The 20,000-nt window shown below is 33.4% G+C and overlaps 1 protein-coding gene across 1 annotated transcript in view; it reads right to left on the bottom strand.

Moving 5' to 3' along the window:
* The window catches only part of LOC134253926 (zinc finger protein 267-like), a 127,771-nt gene that overhangs the window by 53,741 nt on the left and 54,030 nt on the right, over window positions 1–20,000 (bottom strand). Inside the window, exon 3 of the mRNA XM_062736500.1 lies at window positions 4,615–4,713. Within this exon, the coding sequence (XP_062592484.1) occupies window positions 4,615–4,713 (99 nt within the window). The remainder of the gene's footprint in view (window positions 1–4,614; window positions 4,714–20,000) is intronic.

The following is a 20,000-nucleotide window of genomic DNA, read 5'->3' as shown; positions in this document are numbered from 1 at the left end:
GGACGGACAGGCGGACAACCGACAAAAGGTGATCAGAAAAGTTCACTTGAGCTTTCAGCTTAGGTGAGCTTAAAAAGAACAAAAGATAGAATACAATCATTTATTTCTTCCAAAATCAAGGGGATTGGGTCTTTAAACCCTCTGAATCAGCCATTGCATCTGATGTGAACTACACACTATTTCCTGTATTCAGAAATTTAAGAAATTTTCACAGAATAAAGAATACAATATCACTAAGTGATAGTATCAGTAAAATTAAATTTGACCGTTTTATATAAGCGACAAGGTCAGGTCAAGGTCATTACCTTTTTCCTGGATATTAATAATTTAAAACATTGCTGTGATGTCAACCCTTTGTTCTTGCAGTTTAAAAATTTACCTATGGCAGTCCGATATTAGTGAGCAGTCTGATATTAATTGTAATATCAGACTGTCTCAGTACTGATATCCTTCAAAATTGGACTGCTACTGAACAAAAGAAATAAAAAGTGTGATGATTTAACAAACAGAAATTTAAATTTCTCACATAGAATGATGATTTAGAGACATTGATCTTACAGAATTGCAAAATAAAACAAGAGGCCCATGGGCCACATCGCTCACCTGAGAAGCTTTGACCATTCTGTTCTTTACCAGATTTCCCCCTTGTAATACATAATGCATCCCCACTCGACCCCACTGATCATAATTTAGACATTTTGAAATCTAAACTACCCCATGATCCTTCCATGTGCACATAAGTTTCAGCTTTTCTGGCCCAGTGGTTCTTGAGAAGAAGATTTTCAAAGATTTTTCCTATATATTTCTATGTAAAACTTGGATTCCCCATTGTGGCCCCGCCCTTCCCCCGGGGGTCATGATTTGAACAATTTAGAATCTACACTATACCAGGATGCTTCCACATAAGTTTCAGCTTTTCTGGCCCAGTGATTCTTGGGAAGATTTTCCAAGATTTTTCCTATATATTTCTATGTAATACTTGGATTCCCCATTGTGGCCCCGCCCTTCCTCCGTGGGTCATAATTTGAACAATTTAGAATCTACACTATACCAGGATGCTTCCACATAATTTTCACCTTTTCTGGCCCAGTGGTTCTGGAGAAGAAGATTTTCAAAGATTTTTCCTATATATCTCTATGTAAATTTTTGATTCCCCAGTGTGGCCCCGCCCCTCCCCCGGGGGTCATGATTTGAACAATTTAGAATCTACACTACCCCATGATCCTTCCACATAAGTTTCAGCTTTTCTAGCCCAGTGTTTCTTGAGAAGAATATTTTCAAAGATTTTTCCTATATATTTCTATGTAAAACTTGGATTCCCCTTTGTGGCCCCGCCCTTCCCCCGGGGGTCATAATTTGAACAATTTAGAATCTACACTACCCTAGGATGCTTCCATCTAAGTTTCAGCTTTTCTGACCCAGTGGTTCTGGAGAAGAAGATTTTCAAAGATTTTTCCTATATATTTCTATGTAAAACTTGGATTCCCCTTTGTGGCCCCGCCCTTCCCACGGGGGTCATGATTTGAACAATTTAGAATCTACACTACCCCAGGATGCTTCCACATAAGTTTCAGCTTTTCTAGCCCAGTGGTTCTGGAGAAGAAGATTTTCAAAGATTTTTCCTATATATTTCTATGTAAAACTTGGATTCCCCATTGTGGCCCCGCCCCTCCCCCGGGGGTCATGATTTGAACAATTTAGAATCTACACTATACCAGGATGCTTCCACATAAGTTTCAGCTTTTCTGGCCCAGTGATTCTTGGGAAGATTTTCAAAGATTTTTCCTATATATTTCTATGTAAAACTTGGATTCCCCATTGTGGCCCCGCCCTTCCTCCATGGGTCATAATTTGAACAATTTAGAATCTACACTATACCAGGATGCTTCCACATAATTTTCAGCTTTTCTGACCCAGTGGTTCTGGAGAAGAAGATTTTCAAAGATTTTTCCTATATATTTCTATGTAAATTTTTGATTCCCCAGTGTGGCCCCGCCCCTCCCCCGGGGGTCATGATTTGAACAATTTAGAATCTACACTACCCCATGATCCTTCCACATAAGTTTCAGCTTTTCTAGCCCAGTGTTTCTTGAGAAGAATATTTTCAAAGATTTTTCCTATATATTTCTATGTAAAACTTGGATTCCCCTTTGTGGCCCCGCCCTTCCCCCGGGGGTCATAATTTGAACAATTTAGAATCTACACTACCCTAGGATGCTTCCACCTAAGTTTCAGCTTTTCTGACCCAGTGGTTCTGGAGAAGAAGATTTTCAAAGATTTTTCCTATATATTTCTATGTAAAACTTGGATTCCCCTTTGTGGCCCCGCCCTTCCCATGGGGGTCATGATTTGAACAATTTAGAATCTACACTACCCCAGGATGCTTCCACATAAGTTTCAGCTTTTCTAGCCCAGTGGTTCTGGAGAAGAAGATTTTCAAAGATTTTTCCTATATATTTCTATGTAAAACTTGGATTCCCCATTGTGGCCCCGCCCTTCATCCGGGGGTCATGATTTGAACAATTTAGAATCTACCCTAGGATGCTTCCACATAAGTTTCAGCTTTTCTGGCCCAGTGGTTTTGGAGAAGAAGATTTTTTAATGACCCCACCCTATTTTTGTCTTTTCTTGATCATCTCCCCTTGTGAGGGGACTTGGCCCTTTATTTTAACAATTTAAATTCCCCTTCACCCAAGGATGCTTTGTACCAAGTTTGGTCAAAATTGGCCCAGTGGTTCTTGAGAAGAAGTCTAAAATGTGAAAAGTTTACAGACGGACAGACAGACAGATGGACAGACGGACGGACGATGGACAAAATGTGATCAGAAAAGCTCACTTGAGCCTTCGGCTCAGGTGAGCTAAAAAAATTAAACTTTCAATTACACTGAATATACTGTAACAGGATGAAGAACAAGGGGCAGACCAGATAATGCAAATACAAACAAACAAAAAAAAAAAAAAACAACAAAAAACGGGTAAACTTCTAATAAACCTATTACAATTGGGGAAGTGTTTCAACCCCTTTTTCCGGTTTTTGAAAAAGAGTGGGCACACTGGGGGTCACCAGAGAAGCGCATAAACTTTCAAAGCCCCAAAAATAAATTCATAATAAAACACAAAGTTTAGACAATTTGATTTCATTTTTCTCATAGAAAGAAAGATGCCTAGATGCAAAAATCAAGGGAAGTAGCCTAGTATATAATAATTAATACCTAATTGACAACAAATTTTGAAAGATTTGAAGATTTTCAACACTTCCCTAAAAAATCCTAGATTACTGTTTATGTTTGTTCTTCTGTAATGGAAAATCAAAAACAAAGGTATACGTAGACGCTTAACATAAAAAAATGAAATGGAAGTGTACCTTTAGCATCTGCTTAATTTTCAGTGGATATTCTTCATATCGGCATTTCATTCCCAATTCGTCATTCACTAGATTGTCTGTATGATAATTCGTTGCACTGCTTTAATCTCCGTGTATGTTTTAATGAATAAAAATTTTGTCCCCACTCTCCTTATCAAATTCTTTCAAATACCTTTTTCAGTGTAGCCAAATCCATAAATACTGAGTACTTTTCATTTAAGCAGCCTGCATTCTTGAAAGAATTGCTTCAGTGGTCATTAACACCTTTGTCTTTTTGTTCTAATATCAGACTGTCTCAGGTAAATCAAAAGCAATGTTTTAAGTACGATATATGCCTCATACAATTCTGTATTAAAAAATATCAGACAGTTTTCGGCCCTACCGGGCCTCAAACTGTCTGATATTTTTTAATACAGAACTGTATTCGGCATATATCCAATACATAAAATTACTCTTGCCAATTGTGCGATCCCTACTTTTATTGCAAAATGTTGAATGTTTTTTTTGCATAAAAAGATACTACCATAAAGGGCCTATAAGATGATACATGTATTACCAAATTGACATAAATAATTTAACCAAAATGGATATTGGCTTTTTCTTAAATTTTTAGGATATATTAGTTATTTTTATATGCTTCCTATATTTAAATTTTTTTCATTTTCACATATGGTAAATTTGTCACATAAAGATACAAAATGATACAAAAACAAAAAGTTTTGATCGTTTACTAAGAGAGATAAAAAAAACTTTATGGATTTTTGGCTCAAAATTGTACTCAGATTGGAGGCTTATAGAAGCTAACATAGTTCTAGTTTGTTTGAAAAATCATATTTAATTGATATATCTAGGAACTTTAGCCCCTTATTAATTAAACTTACATTTGAAAAGTTCTTCAAGTCTTTCATTGTGTAAAAATTATAACTAATTTCATTGTTCTACAATAATTTTGAGAGGGAGAAAAAGAAGATATTTTCATATGCCACAATTCCACCAAAAAATATAGTCCCTGCTAGTTTTCAAATGCGGCTTACCATTTCTATTTAAAGTTGTACAATTGTGATGGGGAAAGAAAAATATGGTCTTTTAAATCTTTTACGACTAAATATAGAAAACATATATGCAAATGTACTTTGAATATTTCATCTTTAAGTCAGAAACCAGAGAATAATTCTATCTTAAGATCAATTAATAATTTTATATACAATTACACTTTTATGTACTTCAAATATTTAAAAAATTAGTTTTACCTGACTGAAAGAACTGCTTTTCACACTGGATACACTTGTATGCTCTTTCCTTTGAATGAAATCTCATGTGAACCACCAAATCACTTTTCCTTATATAGCCTAAAAAAAGTTCATTGCTCCTATGGTCATCTGAGATTAACAATGCAAGACTTTTTAGCAAGTGTTTTTACTTTTTATTACACATATATGCCTTAAATGCCCTGTTCACACGACGAGTTTAATTTGCAGTAATTTAATGCGAAGTAAACTAATGCGAATCAAATTAATGCGAATTAAATTGCGTTCACACGACAGCTAATGCGAAGTAAAAAAATGCGAATTAAATTTTTACTTCTGCAGCCTGGCGTCAGCACGGCTATAATGACGTCATTTGCAAATCACGTCACCTTCTGCAGAAGCAGATCCAATTGACATAATGTAACAGTGCCTGTACAAACATTTTAATGATTATCAAAGTTTTCCTTAGTTTTTCACTCAAAAATAGCACAAGTGCCTATAGCTGATCATCGACAAGTGGTATTTGACTAAATTTTGTCATTACGCATGTCTCAGAATTTAATTTGAATTAGCTCCGCTTAGCGTTCACACGCAGCTAATGCGAAGTAATTTAATGCGCAGTAAACTAATTCGAATTAAATTAATTCGCATTAAATTCTCCGTGTGAACGCTAAGCGAAGCTAATTCGCAGTAATTTTACATTTAATTCGAATTAAACTCTCCATGTGAACAAGGCATAAAAAACAAATGTTTACAGGTTATGATAAACATGCACTTATTGCCTTGGCAATATGAGGTCTTTCTATTCCTTGACTCATATGAAAATCAAAAGTCTGAAAGGCTTTAATTACGTCAAACATAAAAAAACAATTTTGGAAAGTTTTTTTTTGATTTGATATAATTTCTTGTTAACTTTTAACAAAATGTCACAATTACAGGTTTGGGTCCTTTTGCCATAGTTCGAATTATCTAGACACCGTCGAAAGTAAACCTTAGAATTTAACTCATATCTCTTCAATCACTTGAAAAACAATGAAGGATTTAAAATAAGAGGCCCATGGGCCACATTGCTCACCTGAGCACTGTGGCTAGGAAAAAAGCAGAAATCAGTTTATTATTGAAAAGTTTAAACCCATAAGTGGTTCCAACAAATTCTTAAAGGGGAGAGGGTATGATCTGAACAAACTTGAATATACACTAAGGATGCTTGCATATTTCTTTGATTATCTGTGGCTTTATCAGGGTTCGACACTAACTTTTTTACCTTGGTGGACCGCAGGTCCACTTGTCAAAAATTATTGGTGGACCTTCTTAATATCTGGTGGACCTTTATAAATGATTGAATAAATGAATGAAACATTACACGAGGCATTAATTAACACTAACCAGGCGCGTAGCTGCCTATACGCAAGTACGCAAGTGCGTACACATCATTTTCAAAAAAAAAAAAAAAAGAAAAGAAAAAAAAGAAAGAAAGAAAGAAAAAAGAATAAAAAAGAAAGAGAGAGACTTATTCGGAGAAAAAGAGCCACTATCTGTCTTTCAAATTATTTTACCTCTTATTGTTTCTATTCAAATTTTGTTCAGAATATTGTTAAAATCCAGTATTTTAAAAAATGAATTCCAAAATTCTTGAGGAAGAAAATATTGTTGAACCAAAATTTTCAACGCTTAATCCGCGTAATCCTGATTATCCGGACAAATACATGTATTTGATGAGGGAAAGCGATCTAAGTGACATTGATCTAAAAAAAAAAAAGGTACAACGATCTTGGACGACTACTGTATTGGGGATTAATTTCACGGGTTGTAATCTTCACGGTTTTCTCTCATCGGACACGATCGCGATTTCTTGAATTCGCGGAATTCTTATATTATAGAAGTTACTTCCCTTATCTATATCCGTTTAATCCATACCGTAGCTACATTTAAACGGCATTCATCATTGTTATGTTTTTATTTCACGAACGACAGGTTAGGTTAATATAAAATAGTTAGACTTAATAAATAATTGACGACTAATTTATATACCCAAAAAAATGGCAAAATTCAAATCACTGAACAAAGTAAATAAAAATATATATCATTTATGAATATCTTCTTTTACTGATATTACCAATTTATAGAATTTAAGTACTCTCACATTGTTTAAGCTATCAGAATATAAAGGTTATCAAAAGACCCACACCCCCGTTTATATTTTGAAATACTTTAACTCCAATGATAACTTATTTAATTACTTCTCTGTTTTATCTTGTCACACTTGGAAACTTTTTTCCAATACCAATATATTCGTTAACTAATTTGATCAAATTACCCTTCTCTTCCTGAAGTATGGAAGTATATAACTTAGCTAAGTGTTTGCTTGATAAAAGAGATGTAGCGTGATTTCTTTTAAAGGAAAATGACTGCAAAATTTCGTAAAATCCAGGAGCTTCCGGGGGCTTCGCCCCCTGGCCCCCCACCAGGGCTTCGCCCCAGACCCCCGGCCATTTTCTGCATACACTTCATTTCATTGCTGACTACGCGCCTGCTAACTTTAATATATACCGATACCAGACAGACCAATAAAGCATAAATCTAACCAGTCAACAGAATCAAATCAATATTAAGGACTAGTCAGATTTTTTTTCAGAAATATTGTAAAAAATTTAAAAAAAAATATTAATCTATAAACCATAGAAATATTCTAATAATTATCATTAAATTACAATGGTGAAAACCTGCATTTATTTCGCTTCCACAGGTAAATTAAATTTAAAACTCCAATTACCGGTATTAATTAATTTGTTCAATAATTAAACAAGTGAATTTTTCATGTATCCATGGCTAGATCATTTTTTTTACTATGGTGCAAAACTGACATAGGTACATGTATCTGTATTAATTAATCATTTTTTAAATTTATTATTTATTCAAATAAGTAGTGATATAATATGTATATAAAGAAAAGAAAATGAAACTGCAGATAATAGTTCATTTAATGTAAATTACGCTTGTTTAAACATCTATTTAAAAAAACAATGCTTAAGTGCAGCTGTCAATCAATTCTAATTATCTCCAAAAGTGTGCGTTCAGGCGTGAAGCGATTTCCTGTTACCCAATGTAATTTTCACACCTTTCTGTGCATTAGTAAACAGAGGAGAGACTGGCTAAATTTGGCATGGATTTTTCATGATTATTCAAGGTCCGTGTTGAATGTTCTTGCATCTCAATATTATTGTTAATATTGGAGTTATCAAGTTTACATGTGAAATATATCGAGTTATTTGCCCCCCCCCCCCCCACCCCCCATTACCTAAACATTTTTTACATGTATATTTAATTTTTGTATATTAAAAGTATGGAGGAATTAATAATTTGAGTTACGGATTTTGATTTAAAGAAAAAGAAACCCTGGAATTTCACTGTCTTTAAATAAGGTGTTTAAATTTTAAGTGGACCAATGGTCCACCTAGTCCTGAACATTTGGTGGACCTTCCAATTTTTTGGTGGACTCGGGCCGCCGGTCTACCATTAGTGTAAAACCCTGTTTATTGCCCTTTACATTTGAACTTACATTGTGCCCCCCCCCCCCCCAATCGAGGATGGCTTTGTTTTCCTTGAAATATTTTTCCTGTATATTCCTAAGCAAAACTTTGATCAGCCATAGTGGCCTTGCCCTATCCCCGGGGGCATGATTTGAAAAAAACTTGAATCTACATTACCTGAGAATGCTTCCATACAAATTTAATCAATCATGGCTTTGCTATTCTTGAGAAGAAAATTTTTAAAGAATTTTCAAATATATTTCTATGTAAAACTTTGATCAGCCATTGTGGCCCCGCCCTACCTCCAAGGGGTCATGATCTGAATAAAATTGAATCTACACTACCTGAGGATGCTTCCATATAAATATGATCAATCATATGGAAAGTTAACTGGTTCAAAATTCCAACTCTGTAATTCTTAAAATGTAAACAAGTCCACCTTAATTTGTAAATTGTAAATCATAATTTGTCAAATGTTCTATCGCAATTTGTTAATTGTAACTATCCAACGTAATTTGACAAGTGTAAAATTTAAATGCAAGTTTTGCCAATGCTCTCATGTAATTCATAGACTTGCAATTTGTCAACTTGTGCAATGTAAATTGCATTTTCGTGATTAGTAAATTATGCAAGGTTACATTATGCTAATGCCTATTTAAATGAAAGGGGGCGTTATAAGGGTGGCAAGTTAATTCGTTGCTTAACAATTTAGTCATTTCCCCAAGAACTATATGCGGTATTAACCAACATTTGCCCCCCAAAATCAAACTTTGATGGAGTAATATTTAATTAAGTCCTTAAACAGGGGAGTATATGCTGACTTCAAAGCACTGAATAATTTCATAAGTAATGACGTCATATGTACAATGACGTTATGACGTAAATTTCAGTTTTTTTATGAATTTTGCAGAAAAATGTACATATTTCGTCGATATTTTAAATAAAAGTCACCGAGCGCATGTGTGTTCAGGATTAATATTTTGATATAATGTGTAGAATGATAATATCAATGAAATATGTCAATATTGTTCCTGAACACACATGCGCTCTATAAATTCTAAAGCTTAAATTGTTGAAATTTTGTCCATTTTGTCCTCTTTCTGAAAAAGGATATAAAATCGGACTAGTTTGTGACGTCATAAAAACAGAAATTGTGAATACACTGCTCTGGAACTATAATATTTTCTGTTAACTTATATTCCTCGTACAATTTATTAAATTCAGCACATTTCAGGAAGTTTTCAAAATTTGACTTTTGTGGGGGCAAACATATGCAATATACCGCATGTAGTTCTTTGTCCAACCATAAAAAAAATATAAAGAAAGGGTGATAAAATGTTTACAAATTAATTTCATGTCTGTCTGTAAGACTGTTTGTAAATAATAATATATCAGCAAGGGTATACGCTAATCATTTAATTTCTATAAAATACTTGATTCTGATTGGTTTAAAAATTCTTTTGATACCTGCATCAATAAAATGTAGAGTTCGCTTGCACTAAGCAGCTGGAACTACTTTGGCAGTCTTTACATGTATATTTCCCGCTTCCAGTTTACTTCTTGGAGGAATAATTAAATACTTTTACTTTAATAAATATTTTCCTGAATTTCGCAACCTGTCCGTTACGTCCCCGACTTATTTTCTACTTTCGTTTCTTTTTGAATTATCCCCCTTTGCTAAACAAATCAAATCGTCTGCATAACAACAAGACAGTTTTGTGAAAGAAGGAAAGAAATCGACATACTTTTGTTAAATGTTTGGCTTTGAGATGTCTGGTATGAACAGTAGAATTCTGAAGAAACGTTTTTTTATGCCACCAAAGAGAGGAAAAACCGTTAATCTGTTAAAACTTGGAAAACGAATGATCGAGAAAAACGACACTGCATGAATGAGGACAGATTCTTTTATTCTTAAACAGTCGGCAGCAGAATCTTTCAGGTTTTACAGCATTGACAGGTTGTGATACGTATTTATATGTTCGGTTTGAAATTCAGATGAAAAGATGTGCAAATGAAATCCAAAATTTCTGTGACCAAACGTGAGAACTGTTAGGATATTTGAGTAGCTTCCCTTTACATTTACGAACTTAGATAACTTACCAGGGAAAATATACCGATTGGGATAACACAACAGGTAAGTTTTTTGGTGTTAAAGAACTGTAAATTATTTCAGAGAATGTTGGTAATGCCACGACAATATTTGAGAACGTTTCTTCGTTTGAGCCATTTTGAATTTTAGCAACGTTAACGTTGTTGTGATGTATTCGTGCGCACTGTTTTTGATGCGTAAATTTAATAGAAAGGTGAAAGAAAGATTCATTTTATTAATTTAAAAGCATAATTAAATGATAAGAAATGAATGTAATATTTTTTCCTTTGATCGATGTATCAAAGAAAAATTTGGACGGAAAACTTTTTCATCAATGTGCTACGCGCATTGATGAAGTTTTCCGTCCAAATTTTTCTTTGATACATCGATCAAAGGAAAAAATATTACATTCATTTCTTAAGTAAAAAAAAACTCCCAACAATCCTGAATCATTTTCAATTTTGACATTTTTTAAAGCCTTTTCTGCAGTGTTACTGGCAGATTCAGCAGGAGAGAGTTAGAGGTTGGAGAGATCTGTTCTCCCACGGCTTTTCAGTCAGTAAAACAATTAAGAAGTACCCTTGGACCCCCCTTTCAGCAGTTATGGACCTCCCTTAAATAAGTAGAAGTGTCGTATAAATATTTGAAACAATTTATCAACGAGAAATGTCCATTTATCCACCCCAACACACACACACATGAAAAATGTGTATTTTGCATTTAGATGACTTTTTTAGTAGACATGAACCTTGATATCCCCCCTCATTTAGAAAAATATCCTGGAACTTGAAAATGTATTGACAGACCCATTCATGTCTAGTATGTAAAGTACACATTAGTTTGTATATAAATGGAAAATTTTAATTAAAACTTATTTAAAGTGATCATGTGTAAAATCCAAAGATAATAAGCACCACCCTCAGATTTACCTGGTCTGTATTCCCCCGTCAATCAAATAAATTAAGGTCCATCATTGGGTACTTGAAATTGAATGACATTTAGCTACTAGTCTCTGTGTATATCTCTTTCACCTTGTTTGACACGCGTGGCCACCATCAAATTAACTTTTGGTCCTCTGATCTTTACCGCTAAATTACCATCACAATAAGGAAGCCATTTTAATGCAAACAATTTTAGTTTGATTATGATTACAGTTAATTCTCGATTAACCGCCACCTTTTGTAATTTAGAAATCATGGCGGTATAACGAATTTGGCGATGAATTGAATTTCCCATCTCTTACGAAATAGGAATGGTAGAGTTACCTTTTTTAGAAATACCATTTAGCGTTTCCATTCTTATTATCACATGTACATGTATATAAAAACATATTTCTAAATTTGAAAATACTTGAAGTAATTGTTTTATGTACAATTTAGCTAAAACAAAATGTGCAGTTATGAAATAAAGACACGTGTATGCATGTAAATCTGCACGTCTGATATTGAAATAATAAACATGCTGGGTCGATCGTCGTAATATGTAGCCGATAGTACGTAAAATGAATTCTTGAATAAATTCATTCTTTATGGCATCATTGTTAACGAAAAGTTCACAATTTTTACTGTATAATTATTTTTTAAACAAACTTTGCATTGTTTAAATCCGAAATCATCAGAATAATATCGTTATCGGTGTACTTTAACAACGTCCGCTTTCGTGGTGAAGCCATGACTAAATGATTTTTATTAAACAGAAAACAAAATTATTATAACACTTTATGTTAAATAATTGTTTATTTAATTCTTATTTAATTATTTAATTGCACATACCTTGTCTGGCTTTGCGTGCTTTACAACATGGATAGCGACCAATTAGCCGCGCTTCACTGACCACATGGACCTATGGTGGTATATCAAGATAATTGACACTTGAAAATGGACGTTTGTTTTGAAAACAGGGTGGCAGATGGCGGTATGTGAATTTGACGTTATAAAGAGAATTTTATATAGCGGGAAAAACGTTCTCTGGAAATCATGGCGGTATTGCGAATGGCGATAAGTCGAGAATTGACTGTAATTATGATTATCTGTATTACAAACATGTCATTAAAAAATTAAAATTATCTCATATTGTTTCAATAAAATAAATCAAGATTGTGTATATATTTTTTCTAATGAAAAGTGCATAAGTGACTGAAATCTTGTTTTCACTCGTAAAAATTAAGATTCTTGTTTTGAGACGCGGCGATAACGATGAAAATAAAGGAGAAAATAAGCTGGTAACACTTTTTTCATGTAGTAAGGATAAAAAAGTACATGTATCTGATAAGTAACAATTTTGCCAGGACAAGTATTAAAGTATTAAGAGTTTCTTTCTTATCTTTTCTTTTTTTTTTAAAGCTTCGCAGGTTGTTACCTCTGTTCAAGGTCACAGGTAGTGATGAAACGATTGTCGCCGACGATCGATTGTTGATCGTTTTTGGGTGTTCGATTCCCATTATCAATTACGTTTTTCATAATCGATTGTCGCCGAAACAAACTCGCTCAAATAAACTTGTATGATTTGAACAAAATGAATACATACAAATTAACACATGTAAAACGAAAGGAGGTAAACAAAAATGGCGCCGAAGGTGAAGGTAACAACAATCAAGTAGAAATTTACCCATATCCAGGGAATGCATAGATAGAACATTCTATCGTTAAAATGATATTTTCCTACTGACCCGGTTTAACGATAGAATTCGTTCCGTGTATTCGTAATGTAGCAAAAGAAACACGGGCAACAAATCACACTCAGTGCATTTACTACGGACAATCTAGAGAGTTCTGAATGTAAACATGGCAGGTAAATTTGAAGTGAGAGAAAAACGTTGAGAACATTAATTGGATTTTCGTCTTTTTATGGATTATTTTTTGGGATAAAATGCATAATCAATTTCCAAAAGGATTGTTTTGATTTATTTGGAAGTTATTTCCAGTGCAAATTCTTTTATATTCTTCAAAATCGTGTCTACATTGCAAGTATATGGGATGTATTCTAACTGTGGTGAGGGCTTGTACGGAGACTCAGTTAGCTTTTCTAACTAGGGAATACAAAATCTGATGTCATGACAAACATTTTTAGTTTTATGAGCAAATATGTAAAAAAAAATTTCTGTTTCTTTGTTACTTATACAACAAAAAAATGTCTTTAGAATAAACTTGATCAAATTTTTTTAGTTTGTTCCATAAATGATAAATGCTGTAAAGAAAGAGAATTTTGTATTTGAAATTTGAATTACTAATTACTAATTGAGTCGATGATTGATCGATTAAGCTTCTCCGATTTTGACCAATTATCGATTATGAAATTTTCCCGATTATTCAACACTAGTCACAGGTGTTAAAAATAGTTTTGAAAGAAATACTTAAGCTAGCAATAATCTAATATTTTGTTTTATGTTGTTAAATCATAATCTAAATTTACTTAAAATACACACATACTTGTATGTATTTTTAACTTTACAAAACCATCATTATCATGAATGTTTCACATTAGGATACAGGATGTACATTTGTTTTTTATACAAACCGGAAGTAACTGTTACTATTTGGCCGTGATCGAAGCTCTAATTGCTACTACATTTACGATAATTATGAATAGTTTTTAAGATTTTGAAAAGGACAGATAAGGATGAGTATTTTACTTTTGAAATTTTACCTTTAGTTATTTCATTTTTTTTTAACAACGAACTCAATTAAGTCATTGCTGCTGTGACGTACAACATAACATAGATTTTTACAAAACTCAGCCTGTGAGGTTTCTGCTTGTTTGATATTAGATATAAATTTGAAATTACGAAATTTTGCAATTATCACTAATTAGTATTGATATTTTTTATTTATGATGTCGAGATCTACTAATTTTATGATGAACTAAGCCATCAAGCTGTACAGGTAATATACTCATGGACTTCCTGTGTATACTGTTTGTGTATAAGGATTAGCGCTTCGTGGTCTGCATGACCATCAATGCCTCGGGGAGCCACGCATGTAAAATGAAGTCCCTCCCCTTACCTGAGAAAACCGTACGGTTAAAAATCTCTGCCTTTAAGTAGATTTTATTATTTTTTTTCTTAAAAACAGATGATTATTTTTATAAAATAATTCATAATATTTCGTCAGATTTACAACTAACACACAACAAGAGGTCCAAGGGCCTTGAATCCCTCTTCTGAAAAATTGTACAATCTATCACTTCTATTTGAAGCCTCTAACCCTAAGTATCCTAAGACCCAAGTTGCATCAACTGACAAAGTTTGATGATTCTTAGCCAATTAGGACTGAAGATATTTTTAATAATAAAGCTATAAGAAACCATAAGTACGTCACAGTGACCTACTTTAAGATTGAAGTTTTCTGAGGACTCAAGATGCATTAATAGACAAAGATTGAAGATTCTAAGCCAATAAGTATTTGAGATATTCAAAAGTAGGTCACTGTAACCTACTTTTTTGTCTACATTCTTTGAAAACCCAAGATTCATCAACTGACAAAGTTGATGATTCTAAGCCAATAAGTACCTGAGATATTCAAAAGTAGGTCACCATGACCTACTTTTTGGTCAACATTCTCCGAAAACCAAAGATGCCCCAACTGACAAAGCTTAACAATTCTAGGTCAACCAGTACTTGAGATATGAAAATATAGCCATAAAATGTCAAAAGTAGGTCAAGGTGATGTAATTTTTGGTTTGCAATCCCCGCGAAAACTCAAGATGCATCAACTGAAAAAGTTTGATGATTCTAAGCCGATATGTACATGATATACTTAAATATACCCATAAAATGTCAAAAGTAGGTCATCATGACCTACTTTTTTGTCTACATCCTTGGAAAATCCAAAATGCATCTACTGACAAAGTCTGATTATTCTAAGCCAATAATTAAGTACTCAAGATACTTAAATATAGCCATCTACGAGGGGGTATCAAAAAGTTCGTGGACTGGCACCATAAAATTAAAACCGCTTTAGATACATCGATGAATTTTAAAATATCTGGTTAGCATTATCTTTTCTATCTATAGAATAAACCGCAAACCATAAATTTTATTTTTAAATAAATTAGTAATGTTTTTCTAAGCTATGGTATGTCCAGGCGGCGCAACCTCGAATACGGCGTTTTTTCAACCGAAGTTTAACTAAGAAAAACTCTTCTGATATGAACATTTGACATCCAAAAATCTGATTAATTCAGTTATACTATACTATAGTGTTGGGACACTATTGCTTCATAATATATTAAGTTTTCACCTCATTCTGAAAGTTCTATGAAAATTTATTGTAAATTTGACATGGAGTGTCCAAACAAATAAGTCCTTAAAAATGATGTCAAAAGGGGGGAGGGGTTTCATTTTCCAACATTCTACAAAGTTTTGGCCATGAAAAAAGTGGTATAGACCTAGGAAATGTTTAAACTGGCTATGGAGAAATTAAATGCATCCAGAGTACTTGTTTTTTTAATGCCAAAGAGGTTCAGAGAGAAAAGGGATGCACAATTAATGTCGATTTACAGTCAAGGTGTGAAAAATCATTCACGTCAAAAAATGACGTTGATCATTTGTTGTAGATATTAAACTCCCAAAAGCAAAATATGCTGGCACAATCGAGCGAGGATCTCTCACAATGTATCAATCCATTTGCAATATTATATGCATTTAAAGCCGCTGTTCCTGACATTGTAAAGTCATAAAAACAAGACGGGTATAAGTCCTTACTCAACTCGAAGGAATCTCATCAAATTAAGTGTATGAGGTAGATGAAGCGGACATTGAAAAACAATGACGTTGTGGGACGTCATGAAACTAAACGGCGACGGCGCCAGGTAATCATATAATGTCTTTCTTATTTTATCATATTTTAGCAAAATATGAATGAATCAAACTAAAATTTTCAACATTTCTTTAATTTTTGTTGCTTTTTGTCCCTTATAAATTTTGGAAGTATAGACTGCATAGTACTAATTTTATAGCCTCAGTCCACGAACTTTTTGATAACCCCTCATAATGTCAAAAGTAGGTCACTGCGACCTAATTTTTTGTAGACGATTTTCAAAAACCCAAGATACATCAATAGACAAAGTTTAATGATTATATGCCAATAAGTACCTGAGATATTCAAAAGGAGGTCACCATGAACTACTTTTTGATTTCTCTAAAAACCCAAGATGCATCAACAAACAAAGCTTTATGATTCTAAACCAGTTAGTACCATAGATACTTAAATAAAGCCATTAAATGTCAAAAATTAGGTCACTGTGACCTACTTTCTGAACATCATTTTCCGAAAACCCAAGATGCATCAACTGATGAAGTTTGATGATTCTAAGCCAATAAGTATTGTAGATACTTAAATAAAGCCATAAAATGTCAAAAGTAGGTCACAGTGACCTACTACTTGGTCATCACTCTCCGAAAAAATAAAGATGCATCAACTCACAAATTTTGATGATTCTAGCCCAATAAATACCTGAAATACTTAAATAAAGCCTTAAAATGTCGAAAAAAGGTCACAGTGACCTACTTTTTGGACATCATTCTCCGAAAACCCAAGATGCATCAACTTACAAAGTTTGATGATTCTAAGCCAATAAGTACCGTAGATACTTAAATAAAGCCATAAAATGTTAAATAAAGACATAAAATGTCAAAAGTAGGTCACAGTGACCTACTTTTTGGTCATCACTCTCCGAAAACCTAAGAAGCATCAACTCACAAAGTTTGATGATTCTAAGCCAATAAATACCTAAGATACTTAAATAAAGCCATAAAATGTTGAAAGTAGGTCACAGTGACCTACTTTTTGGACATCATTCTCCAAAAACCCAAGATGCATCAACTTACAAAGTTTGATGATTTTAAGCCAATAAGTATGGTAGATACTTAAATAAAGCCATAAAATGTCAAAAGTAGGTCACCGTGACCTACTTTTTGGTTGTTACTCTCTGAAAACCCAAGATGCATCAACTCACAAAGTTTGATGATTCTAAGCCAATAAATACCTAAGATACTAAAATATATCCATAAAATGTTGAAAGTAGGTCATCATGACCTACATTTTGGTCGACATTTTTCAGAGTCCTAAGATGCATCTGCTGACCAAGTTTGATGATCCTAGGTCTGAAGGTAATCAAAATATGCCTTTTAAACAATTCGAAAAGAAATGCCTGCAAAATTCAAAAAGTAGGTCACAGTGACCTACTTTTTCATAAATATGTTTTAAGGTCCCAAGATGCATCAACTTAACAAGATTTGAAGATTCTAAACCTTTCAGTGTCTGAAATAATTGGAATAAATGTTTTAAAAAGAATTACTCATAAAGTTCAAAAAATAGGTCACGGTGACCTACTTTTAAGTTGACGTTGTTCAAGGACCCAAGATGCATCAACTGACAAAATTTGATGCTCATAGGCCTTAAAGTGTCAAAAATATGCCTTCAAATCAATTTGAAAACAAATGCCCACAAAATTTAAAAAGTAGGTCAATGTGACCTACTTTTGAGTTAACATGATGTGAAGTCCTAAGATGCATCAACTTACAAGATTTGATGATCCTAGTCCTAATAGTAAACAAAATATAAACATTTTTATTATTTGTAAATTTAGGTCAACTTTGAAGTGACCTTGAGACCACGCCCTTTGCCCCAGGGTGATGCCTAGAACAATTTTTTTATCTTCTACATATCCTGATCCTTGTATGTAAGTTTGGTGAAAATCTGCCTGGTGGTTCTGGAGAAGAAAATTTTTTAGCAACCAGGATTTTGGTTTTGTTTTCCTGATTATCTCCCCTTGTTTAAGGGTCCCAACCCTTATTTTATTACAAAGGGTAGCCCTTGGGCCAAGGATACCCTGTGACAAATTTGACACTGATTGGCCAAGGTGTTCTTGAGTTAAGGCCCATATTCTAAAAAGTTAACGCACACCGCACAAATGGCCATAGCATTAGCTCTTTGAGCCTTTGGCTCAGAAGAGCTAACTAGGAGGGGGTTCCTCCTTTTTGCACCCCTCATTAAGTTTGTATACATTAATCAGATGATTCTATAGAACCAAACACATCCCAGAAGTTTATGAAGCATTTTTGTTGGTTTTTATTGGTACAAATAGTTTATTCCATGCATCCCTATTTAAAGACAAAATGAAATTCAGAAAAAAAGGCTTCATTCCCCTGGACCCAATGATCACCCAAAAACAGAACATTGGGAAAGGTTCTAGGTGAATACAAGGATTTATTTCCTCTACATTGATCTAAAAATAGATTGAGAATTTCCAAATTGATATAAATTGTTTTGGAAATCTATTAAACAACTATGACTTTTTTTTCATGTGAACAAAACATAATCGAATATATATTTTCGGGTGAGTGTGGTAAGAGGGGATACAGGATTTAACCCCCTCCAACACTTTAACTGAACAACAATTTTTACTTTCTAGTCAGTTTTCCCTCATAATACTCCTTCCTTTCAAAATCTATCCTATAAAAAAGACTGACATTATATTTTTTTTTTCAGGGCAACTAAAATCGATAAAAAAAACATTTCAAATTGATACGACTGGTAAGGTTTATTTACATTCTAATTCTGCTTCTCTCTTGTATTTGGCTGGGACTTAATAAAATGCAAACAAGTAATGAGCTGTATCATTTTATCAGTGAATCATAAAATAAAACAATTATTGCTGTTTTTTTGGTCAACACAATGATTTACCCATCTTTGAAGTACAATATTCACCTTGCCCTTCAGGCTCGGTGAATACAGCACTCCTCAGATGGCTAAATCATTGTATTGACCTCAAAAAACAGCAATAATTGTATAATATTGAAGCAAATAAAAATGACTTTGGAAACCTCTCCCCCACAACTACAAGCACCAATGGGTAATTTGTTTTTGCTTGTCAAAGAATTTTTGGTTTGGAATATTTTGACTGGATGGACCCCCCTGTGGAAAAAACTCTGAGATCCACACCTGCCCTTTGTATATACAAAGAGCGAAGTTTTCTGTGTTTAGATCTAGGAATACCCCATTCTTTTTCTGTATTAAACTATCTTATATTATTTGTAAACAGCTTAAGAGACCGTTTGAAGGCATAATATACATGCATAATACAAAACTCAGTTGGTTAAGGATCTTTTTAGCTTTGAGGCAAAATAACTTGCCACCCTTATGGCGCCCTCTTTTGTCTTAATATGCAACCTTGCATAATTTACAAATCACGAAAGTACATTTCACAAGTTGACAAATCGCAAGTCTACGAATTACACGTGATCATGGACATAACTTGCATTTACATTTGACACTTTTCAAGTTACGTTGGATAATTTACAATTAACAAAGAAGATGGGTGAACATGACAAGAGATAAGCCCATAGCGCAACAAACATGAAGTTGAAAAAATAAATCTAAATTTTATCAAAATTTTCCTCAATATTTCATCTAACATTAAAGTATACTTTATGTAAAATCTCTACAACTTGCACTTATCTCACGAAGATTGAAGTTCATTTGCCTATGAAATATTATACACATACGAAAAAGGACAAAACGAGTCATTTTTTCACACTATAACACTATTTTTCGATATGAGTGGGTCTTTTCTCCATTTTTTTGAAAGTTAATCCTCAAAGATTTCATAAAAACATACATATTTTGGTTTCCAAAATTATGGAGCAATGACCCACTATACCTTAAAAATATAATTTTATGACATAACTTTCGTATCTTTTCAAGAAATACTTGAAAGTCCCTTAAGTCAATGGTCATATCACAAACATGATTTAAATGCCACACTTCCTC

The sequence above is a fragment of the Saccostrea cucullata genome, unplaced genomic scaffold, assembly GCF_032062105.1.
Source record: "Saccostrea cucullata isolate Sc308-1 unplaced genomic scaffold, CSIRO_AGI_Scuc_v1 ctg194, whole genome shotgun sequence".
NCBI lineage: Eukaryota > Metazoa > Mollusca > Bivalvia > Ostreida > Ostreidae > Saccostrea > Saccostrea cuccullata.
This window is presented reverse-complemented; position numbering and strand designations above follow the sequence as displayed.